This window comes from Montipora foliosa, chromosome 11 (genome assembly GCF_036669935.1).
Source record: "Montipora foliosa isolate CH-2021 chromosome 11, ASM3666993v2, whole genome shotgun sequence".
NCBI lineage: Eukaryota > Metazoa > Cnidaria > Anthozoa > Scleractinia > Acroporidae > Montipora > Montipora foliosa.
In genome coordinates this window covers 25,786,295-25,797,247 of record NC_090879.1, presented here as the reverse complement: position 1 = coordinate 25,797,247, position 10,953 = coordinate 25,786,295, and the positions used below count along the sequence as shown (strand labels likewise).

The 10,953-nt window shown below is 39.9% G+C and overlaps 1 protein-coding gene across 1 annotated transcript; it reads right to left on the bottom strand.

The window, feature by feature from the left end:
• Positions 1-930: 930 nt before the first annotated feature.
• Positions 931-10,714, bottom strand: LOC137974844 (mRNA export factor-like). Its single transcript, XM_068821837.1, has 9 exons — positions 10,446-10,714; positions 8,946-9,038; positions 7,843-7,929; positions 6,781-7,047; positions 5,731-5,843; positions 5,571-5,640; positions 3,546-3,650; positions 2,285-2,377; positions 931-1,948 (listed from the first exon to the last, which is right to left on the bottom strand). The coding sequence occupies exons 1-9, from the start codon at positions 10,653-10,655 to the stop codon at positions 1,865-1,867; spliced, it is 1,122 nt and encodes a 373-aa protein (XP_068677938.1). The 5' UTR covers positions 10,656-10,714; the 3' UTR covers positions 931-1,864.
• Positions 10,715-10,953: the final 239 nt, after the last annotated feature.

The window sequence follows — 10,953 nt, the reverse complement described above, 5'->3', positions numbered from 1 at the left end:
CCTACCTGGCACTAAACCGCTTACACACGCCTTGTCAGAAACTCGTGACCTTTATTTGGATGAAACGTAGCTCGTGCATTTTCCCGCGCGTGCAACCTCGATCTTATTTTTGTGCATACTTTGGGCATAAATTGGTGTCCTAAAATCCTAAGTTTTGTTCCAAGGAAAAGAGTTGCAAGTTACAGGGTTTAAGGTCACGTGCTTCTGACATTGTTCATAGGTGAAAATACCCTGCGAGCAGTTGATTTCTCCTACGCTTCCCGAGAGAGAAACCACTGCGAGCCACTGTTACTTTCTTTGAGTGAGCCGCCGTCCAGCGCCAAGGACGAATAAATTAAATTTGAACCGGTAAAACGAGTTAGTAAACTTGTTTTAGCGCTTGCGCGGGCGTTCAGCTACGTAACTGCTGCGTTTGGGCAAGCCTGCTGTGTAATGATTTCCCTCGAAATAAAACGAATTCGAAGTGATGTCAAATACATCACGTGGGGTGTGACGTTCTTCGCACATGCTCGATGGAAAATCAAACGGTTGCTCGCAGTGGTTTCTCTCTCGGGGAGCGAACGAGAAACCAACTGCTCGCAGGGTAAGGTGAAAAAAGATCGGGAACGCAAGTATGGATGAACATCTTTCTTTCGTTAACGCTGAGAAGAAACCGGAGAAATTTGAAAACGCATAAACGTGGACAGGGTGGAAAATTAGTAACATTAGGTGACATGACTGATATTAGTGGCAGCGACGAAGTTCTGCACGTTTTGCTCGTGCGTGCACATTTCATTTCAGATCATTACCGGTCTTATCAATTCAATTAAAACTCTTTCCATTCGTTCGATTGCGATTCCTGACAAATCATCTTACACTTGCCACATAAAATATTGTATGCTTTCCCGCGGCTTTTGAAAATATCAGCCCGCAATGATTAAAAAACTGCGATTTGAGGATGAAGATTTATTTCTCTAGCTCCAAACTAGTGGTCCACACCAACTGAGTAAAGTAGTACAAACTTGTCAAATTTAACCAGGTGGACGATGGAAAAGTGGTTAAAATGACGCGAAGTTATACTTTCACCCATTCTCGTAAAGTCGATGACGGATTTAGCAGGGCCGACCGTACGAGCCATCGTCTCACCCCACACCTGCGAGTAGTGCCTTAACCCATGGGGGAGAAGGGAGGCGGCAGCAGAGGAAATGTAAGTCATCGGTACAAGTGAATGCGTTAACTAAGAGGTGGGCTTCTGACTATAGAACTCTTTGCTCCTCAGTTTTTTCTTCTCTTTCTGAAGTTAAGAAAATCATCATCACTATAGAGCGAGTTCTAACAGTGAATGCGGTAGGTCAGCCAAACAAACGCGCAGTTCTTTAGGGCGTTGTAATTGGTTAAGACTCGGAAATGAGAAGTACCTATTTACGTACCAGTAGACACATCATGGCTTCCCGTGAATGGCAATTGTTTCCATAAGCACTTTTTCCGTTCTCCAGCTATTCAGCTTGTTTGCGTATAAACTATAACAATTTTTCGCTGAGATAACGTTAACTGGTTCAACGAAGTCAAAGAATGACTTGGTTCATGCTATCCCGATTAAAGTTAAACCCAACATGCCAACAATCTCGTCTACCCTTTTCAAGAAAAAGAACTTAAACAGCGCTTGGTTATTTTAAGGCACTTGAACTAACGAGGGTTTGCATTTGCGTTGCTCGTGTGAACAAAGATTAAACAATTCTGCACAGAATAAATCTACGCTCTCTAGGAATTCCTCGTTCCTCCTTGGTCAAAGCGCGTTTTGTGAAAGCGATTCGCCACGCTTCGATTTAGATACCAGTACATGGGCTTCATTTCAGTAAATGAGTTATGTTTTCTCGCGCTTTAACTACTTCTTTCTCGGTTTCAGTTCATCAGCACAATTCCTCAGAAATATCTTTGGCTTTATTTGTGGGTTGAAGTATTCATGACCCTGGGAAAGAAAAAAAACATATACATTAGCAAGGCTCCCTTTGTATTAGACAATCTTTACGTTCGAGTAATGGAGCGCGTTTAAAAAAAGCCGTCGAGGTTCCTGAGGAGAAAAGATGTCGAAGAGCTATAGCTGCAAGAGATTTGAATTGGGTACAACATTGAGTTAGCCGAATTGGGATGTTAGCCGAGTTAGGCTATGGGAGGTTAACAAAGGGTTAAAAGACAAGCATATCATTAAGTCTGCAATTACTCAGTGTACAAAACATACCTGATCAAGTTGTCACAAAAAAGTAACCAAACCAAGAGAGTTAAAGACATAAAATTTTAGCCTCACCTTGGACCAGTCATAACTTGACGAATAAGCAAAAATGTTTCCTCTTGAATTGAAACAACACGCAGTTATGGGCATATTGAGTTGCTCTGAAGTCTGTTAAATGAGAATTGTGCATAAAGGTTACAGCAGTTTTCATTTCAGCGAAAAAGTTGACTTTTTTTTTTCAGAAAGGTTTCTTCTGCACAGTTTACAATAGACCTTTTTACAGTTACGTGCTAAGTTACCTGGCCTTTAAATGAAAGTGAGGCTGGAGTGGACCTTGTTATGACACAGACCTCCCTCTTTTATCTATGTTGATGATGTTGTTCTTATGCTAACTAGTTGGATTTAACTTTAGAAAAACAGTGAGGTTTCTATCAAAACAAGGTCAACTCTAGCCTCACTTTCATTCAAAGGCCAGGTAACTAAGCAAAAAACTGTAAAATGGTCTATTTGGAGATCCTAGAAAAGCAAAGAATTTTACGATTTACTTTAGGGTGATGAAGAAGCCCCATTTCTACTCCAGTCGTGGACGTCTTTACAAGAATTTCCTACTCGTTCGGCGCTTTTCAGAACTGCTCTAAAACCCAACCGTCTCTTCATGAAGCGAACCGCTGGCATACTTTGTTGGTGTTGATGCTCAGACAGCAAACAAATATGATTCACACTAGAGGCCACTTTGGAAAATACCATAATACTCTTTGTTTGTCCCCCAAATTTTGCGTAAGCATTGTTTCCACTTTCTCTTGGGACTTACAATGGTCCCAAGAGAAAACAAAAACAATGCTTATTCAAAATATCGGGGGACAAAAAGAGTATTAAGGAACTATTGTTGAGAGATTAGAGAACTTAACAAACGACGACGGCCTCGAAAACGAGAACTTCCTCAAAATATAAATTCGCGCTATTGTAATCACTTCGTCACTATTTAAAGGGTGTAGGTCGAAACGGCGCTTAATTTAAATGAGAAAATGTACCATTGTTTCGTAGTTTCGAAACTATTTCGGGAGCTCTACCTTTGAGCTATACGACACAAGATACGTTGACGTAACAACGTTTTTAATAATACTGAAATTGTTTTAAGTGTCAAGCAGGGACACTGTACTCGAAACTCGAATTAACTCATATCAAATGTTGGTTTTTAGTAGAGGGGAAAACACCGGAGTACCCGGGAAAAAACCTCTCAAAGCAGAGTGACAAATTGCTGAGAAAATAAGACAAGAAAGACATTTACGTCGCCTGTGGCATTGAATGGAGACCAAAGCTATGGTGGAAAATTCACCTTCAGTTTTGTACGTGCATCCTTGTCCCAGAAACTGAATTTCCCATCGGAGCCTACAGTGGCCAGCAAGCAAAAATGCACCGGATGAAAAGCTATGTCATTTACCTGAAAAGGAATTATATAGGTGGATGTTGTTGCAACGTTACGCGCGCTTGCAATTTTATTCCCATGCGCCAAAGGGATTAAAAAAGAAGACAAGTGCAAGTATTTCCATGACGGTTAAGATTTTAATATTCGTATAGGGAAGATATCGTTGACGTCACCTATTGTCATTAATGTGCCAACCAGAGCCTCAAGTCATTAGCTGTCGAAACATACACCTTTTTCCTAAATGACCCCCATTTAAATGTTCTTTTGTTTTTATTTAATTTAGCCCTTGATGCCTCGTTCTTAAGTTAAAAATTCAAAAGAATATTTTGCCTTGAACGAGGCATTAAGGTCTAATTTGAATAAAAACAAAAGAATATCTAAATGGCGGACATTTTGGAAAAGGGTGTATGGGGTCTTTTGTCCTGTGGTTGGCACATTTGAATAACAAATTGCAATGTTTGTAAACGGATATCTTCCCTATAAGATTCCAACGTTCGATTCTTTGTTAACTCTTACGGAAAGACACAGGCGTAAGTTACCTTGGTATTAGTGTAATTGTGTGCTTCAGTGTCTTTATAAATTACTTTCTGTAATTCATAGCTTGTATTTGCTGGTTATCGTTTTCCAATTTTTGAAACCGTGCTTCTCAAGCGAGCTTCGTAACCATGCTTTTCAACTGTGCGTATTTACCGTTAGCCTCCCACGCATACGTTCTTAGGGCTTTGTCACGCGTTCCTCCCCGAACTAACTTCTGCTGAAACGAAAAACCGTTTCCGTTCGTGGATTACGGACCAATCAGAGGCCATTTTCCAGTTTTGGGTAAACTCGTGTTTTGCATGGCATTTTTTCGCAGCATGTGATTGGCTATGCACAACACAATTAGTCAATGATGATTGGTTTCTTTAAATAGTGGGCAAACAGCCGATGAACGGAAGTGGTTTTTCGTTTCGGCAGACGCTCGAAGGGGAGGAACGTGTGATGAAGCTCTAAGAACTTCAGCGTGGGAGGCTAATCTAGCGTAATTATTTTTACATCGTGTTCACCAAGTAAACCATAAGATCGTATACTGTCATCGTTTCAACGCGTATTCAGGCCTGTATGTTTGTAGAAAAACAAGGTTACTGATCACGTGAGTGAAAACACTCCAAACAATATCCTTTCCTGTAAGTCTCTACAAACAGGTTGCACAAAACCTCTTTCTGGATGCTTCCAAGTATGTTAACTTGCACTATTGACTAAAATTTTCTCGCCCAGGCTTAAAATGTCAATCAACTACAGGTGCCAACGCAGAGATGTATTGTATTGCAGGGATACTTAATCAGTGTGCTCTAAACAAGGCTGAAACCTTGTATGATTTTCCTGTTACTATTTGAGATGTCCTTCCTTACTCACGGAAATTTGGTTCAGTTGACAATCACATTATTGTCACACTGTAGACTAAATGCAAAAATGGCCACTAATAAATTGTTCTTTTATCTTCGTGCAAATTAGCCTGACTAGCATCGTTTTACAGCCAAGTTTCTTTCAATTTTACATGGCAATTAACACAAAGACAAAAGAATAATTTATTGGCGGCCATTTTTCCATTCGGTTAAGACTGCTACAATGGCATGTAACAGTTAGGAAGGCACAAGATATATTCGCATTTCAAGTACACTGAGGGTGTGAGTTAATTCTCTTCATTACTTTAGAAGTGTGCAAGCTCAAGGTTCAAGTGGCCTCCCACACAAACCCTCTTAGGGCTTCCTCAGAGGAACACATGCCAAAGCCCTAACAGTGTCTGCATGGGAGGTTAAGGTTCAGGGAAAAAAACTGTTCTTTTTTTGTTAAAACAAAAGGAAATTTCCATGAACCTTGACAACGTTCTTTTAATCCTGCAAAGTTAGAAATAAGCCTATTGACTTTGACCCACCACAAATTTCCAGCTTTACTTACAGCATAAATATCTTGAACATTGGTTCCTGGGCCATTGGATCTGTGACACTTGAAAGTGAAGTTGTCTTTTCTAGAAAAATTGAGTGGAGAATATTGAACAGCATTTTCACAATGGGAATATTCTAACATCTCAATGCAAGAAAACCTGAAACAAACTTACGGATTTTGTGGTTGAATAAAGTGAATCGCAACCCGTCCCTCCACAGAGCCAAGAGCGAATCCAACGGTTTGATTGTTCTTCTTTGGATCCCGGAAAATACTCACACAGCGATTCTGTTGTAAAATATACCAAACACGACTCAAACAAAGAATAATGAAGACTCTTATTTAAGATTTCATTCCTTTCTTCTTGGATAAACCAAACTGCAAAGATTGATATTTTGTTACTTTAACAATAATATTCTTGGTTTGCGCGTCACACAAGTGAAAACATAAATCGCTTACCATTTTTAAGAAATTGAATCAAAAAATGGAAATGTTATAGAAGAGGAATAAATAAACAACCGGTCCAAGTCTCAGGGCTGTGCGATATTCCGTACTTGAGTTATTCAGCAAAATATACATGTATTACTCAAATTTGTAGAGTTTAGTATGGAGGCGCCATGTTGGTGTACTGCTGAAGTACACCAACATGACAGCCGGAAACCTGTAGAAACATCTGGAATTTAGTTTGGCTGTCTTTAACACTTTCTGCTGTATATTGAGCTAGCAAACATTCTTATAGACACGTCTCCTAGTATATTGGCTGTTTAGGCCACAAAAACACGAGGAGAATTGATGTTTTTATGCAACTTTTTTTTTTTTCAAAAACCGTCAACATGTCACACACTGTGAAAAACTCTGAAATTCAAACTGCTCTATTTTCAAAAGGGAGCACGGTACCGAGCTGAAAACAAGCAAGCAGATATATTTTTAAAACCTCTTGAAGCCAATCGAGATAAAAACTCAAAAGGCTCTTCAGTTTTGTATTTTATTTTTTGTGACATCACGTCCAAACCAAGAATTGATTTTATGGTGTTTTTGCCAATAAGATTACCACAACTGACACAACAGATTAATATGATAAGTTTGGTTGACTATTTCAGATATGTCATGCTACTCCATCCAATCTCATTCCCAGGGCCTCTTTGTCAATGAGGAGAAAGACCCTGGCTGGGGCTGGTCACAATGGAGACCAGCTATCTTAGACACAACATAATTTTGCCCATACCTGGTACTTTAATGGGGATTCCAATCTCTTCACTTCAGATGGCTGGTTCTCTAACTGGTAACATATGATACCTCTTTGCGCCGTTCCCACAATGGCCATGGGATACACAACATCTGCACAATACACTCGCTCGGGAATTTGCAAGACCATCATTGGATTCGGTGATCGTGTATCCCAGAATTTTAAGGTGTTGTCCCAGCTACCGGTCATCAAACAGCTGTAGTTTGGTGCTTGAAGCCAGTGGCACGTTTTCACAGGTTTGTCGTGCTAGTACAGGGAAAGGTGAGGGGAAAAAATTATTATTAGGAAGCTTACTTGAAGATGAAGACAACTGCTATGAGATGTCACTGAAGTCCAGGTTACAGGTTACTAGTATTTTGTTGATGTACCGGTAAACAATAACGTAAACTGTGCATTTAATGTTATTAGAGCGGCATGGATAGCAATGGCCAATGTCCTCCACAGGACTTAAAAAATATTGATATTGTTTAAATGGAGATGTCAAGATGAAAAACATTAACACACGTATGCAAAGACCATGCAGAGCCATTGGTTTTGCTCAGTGATTTTGTTAGAAATTGTCAAAGTGTATAAACTCCGTAGTATCCACTTGACTCAAATTTGAGATTTCCTAAAATCAACAAAACAACGCAGTTCACCAGTTATGCCATCACAGGAATGCTTTTCCAAAAATCCTTCCACTTTTCTTTTATTTTTACTTGAATTTCCTTATGCACATTGGGTGAAATCTTATGTTGCAAGCTGGAGCAGATGAGTTCAAAGGTCAATCATTTCTAGCTTAACAGTATTAAAGAGTTAATCAATATTGGCTGATGTTGCGCCAATATGTTGGATTCAACAGAATGAGCCTTTGGAAAAGAAATATTGTTCCATGTTGATATTAACATTAATCCATCAACCCCTGGGAGAGAGCCTTAAGAGATTTTACTCCAACTAACGCCAGACAATTTTACTCGTCAACCAGGGGCATCCTAGAGCTTTTCAGGTGTCAATGGGTTATTTAATATTAATATCAATAATTTTATTAATTTAAATATTTACCTGAGCTACTTGAATGGCCTGATTAGAATTCAGATCCCACATCTTGCACTGTTTATCTGTTGAAGCTGTGAACACTTTTGTTCCATCCTACAGTGAAAGATATTGCAGAACTAATTGTTTTTAGTATCACCCAACTAGTGGACTAATGCAAATCCTGCATTTTGATTGGCTACACTACTAGAGGACTATTAGTAATAGTCCTCGAGTAGCGAAAAGCGTGACGCTTTCATTCATTTTATTCCCAAATAAATATTTCTTCAGCTTGCATTTGCTAACTTTATTATTGCCTTTTCTGTCTGACTAATTGGGCGATACTAAAACAATTATTATTAGACCCTTCGCCCTCAAGGGCCACGGGTCAAAAGCCCATCAGGCTTTGCCTCATGGGCTATTGACCCGTAGCCCTTGCAGGCTACGGGTCTAATTGTTAAATAGCCTACAAAGAGGACAACTTGTGGATGTTACTCTGCCTAATGCTAAACATAGAGGATATTGCATGGCCATGCAGAGATATGGCCATTTCTCTTTGAAATTATGTTGAAAAGTACTTTGCAAGTGAGCACAGCGAACGAGTGAAATATGAGAGAGCTATATTGGCTGGAGTCTTGCACTCCTGGTAGAGTGACCCAAGCCAAACAGGCTGGCAGGCAGAGACCAGACAAAGAGTGATCCCCTGGTCCTTCGGGTTGGAGGTTGGGAGGAGACCTATTTTCAGACCTATTTCAGCCATTACACGGTTGGCTTAATAATTTGAGAAGGGTTTTGTTGATGGTCTTATTGCCTAATGATAAAAAAGGAAGCTTCTTCTAAAAAACATAGTTACCCAATTCAAGACTTGAGTGAACAAACTATACCCTATTTCAGACCAAACGGCTACAAAAACCATACCCTTTGGGGCCGCACATACCTATATAGCTCATATAAGAGAGTAGCACCCCCCCCCCCCCCCCCCACCCTTCCCGGGAGAGAAGGGCTAACAACCCTGCCCTGTACAAAGGTTTATCTGTTTCTAAAACCATCTAGCCTGATCTGCACACTAGCACAAGGAGAAAGTATGAGGTTATACCATATCCTTGCAGATGTTTTAAACTATATTCACTTACATCATGCCAGCAACAACTCAGGATGGGACCTGTATGAGACTGTTGCGCTTTTGGAATGGTCTGTCCATTTTCTTTCACTTCCCAGCATCGAACCTGCATTTCATAGTTACAAAAGTACCAATAATAATATTACCCATTCCCCAAGAATGAAGTCCAGTAGTGTTATCTTTGAGACTTCACATCCACTGGTTATTTTTTGGAAAAAAAGGAATTTTAAGACAGAAAATACAACTACAAGTTTTTTTAAAAAAAGGGACATCTACATAAGATACACAGCCATTGGTTAAGAGAACATTTTTCTTTCTAAAATAATATTACTTAGATCTATATTTTTAGCAAGCTGTTCTCTTCGAGCATAGCAGAATAAATAATTTTATTCTCAATCTTCCCATCATACAAGTGTTCTTATACAAGGCTTTGCAATCTAATCTGACTCAGCTCTACTTTCCGTGTATGTACACTGCATTTCATCAGCTTTAATAACAGAAAATCTTTTACACACGTTTACCATAGCTCAAAATATTCAAATAAGAGTGAATGAGTGGTATTCGGCCTATTGTCAAGAGCTCAGCAGAGACCAAATTTGATAATCAATTTTGTGGCAATGACAAACGCACATGTAAATAAATATTCATTGTGCCAAAGTTTAGGGTCTCCAGTTATTGCCAGGCTTGGCTATGAGCTGATGAACTGCAGTAGCTTATTCATCTGGTCCCAGTTGTTTAACCGATGGATAACGCCACCCACCGGATAAATTACCATCCACAGCATAACTTGCTTTTGGTAGTGTTTATCCGCTGGATAGCCCGATCAATCGTTTGAACAACTGGGGTGACTCAGAAGGAATGATGCAAAAATATTTTGCCCTTAACAATATCGCATACTGCCGTTGTCTCCTTCTAGGGTGATGGTGCATATTGCTTGAAACTTAACAACTACACATTATCAATGTGAACATTCATAGGCAAAATATGATAAGCATAATAATTCTTTAATTCTTGAGCTAACTGGGAAGATTGTAAATCAATCAAAAGCAATTATTGAATGGGTTTAAAAAATGTTGAACCAGGCAAAAATTTGAACCACAACAGCTACAAACAGGATCCAACTCAAGAAACTTTGGTGGTAGACGTTTGCTTTCTGGGGAGGGGGGTGGAGAGGATTGGGGAATTTCCATATGAAACGGGAAGGTATGCTAAAAGAGACCAATTTAAAACATCATATTACATATATTTTTTTTGTATTTCTTTGTTTGCAACCCTAAATGAGACCTTCATAACAACATATGAAAACGTTTGGCCCAGAACACCCTCACTGAGACCAAAATTCGCTGTCTCAGGTTGCCTGACCATATCTGCATGACAGCGGCTGTCATACAACCAAGCTTAGTTTCGACGAAACTTGTCCCATTGTGCATGATTATTTATAATATTTTTGGCGGTTACATTCTGATAGCTACGCCCGTATCTTTTAAAATTTAAAGCGTTACGTTGTGCTTACATCATTGGCCCACGATGATGCTATAAGGAAGTCTGCTTTGGGACTAAACCGCAAGGCACTGACTGTATCGTCTGGTGGAGCCTGAACTTCGACATCTTTCATAGGATTTTCGCTTGTCCCAAGGCCGAGGTTATTTGTAGTGGTAGCTGTGGATCCAAACGATCCAAATGTCGACGTAGTACCGAAAGGCTTGTTTGTTGAGCTGAACATCTCCTTTCGTTGCCGTAACTTCTTCGATTGGTAAGATGGCGGAGTTCAGTACGCATACACACCCAAACTTCCGCAATAGGGGCATACCGCTGATTTTTCTCCATGGCTCAATAATTCATTGTTAGAATCGAGGCAGATGTCCCGGGTGGGAAACAGCGGGAACCTCGCGGGAACCTCGACTCTCTCGCCACCGAACTGGATGACCGCTGTGAGTAACGTTAGTTCGATATTCTCTTCTTCTCTTTTTTTCGTTCAAAACGTCGTTAACTCTACTTTCCTAATGCCCTAGGCTGCTTTT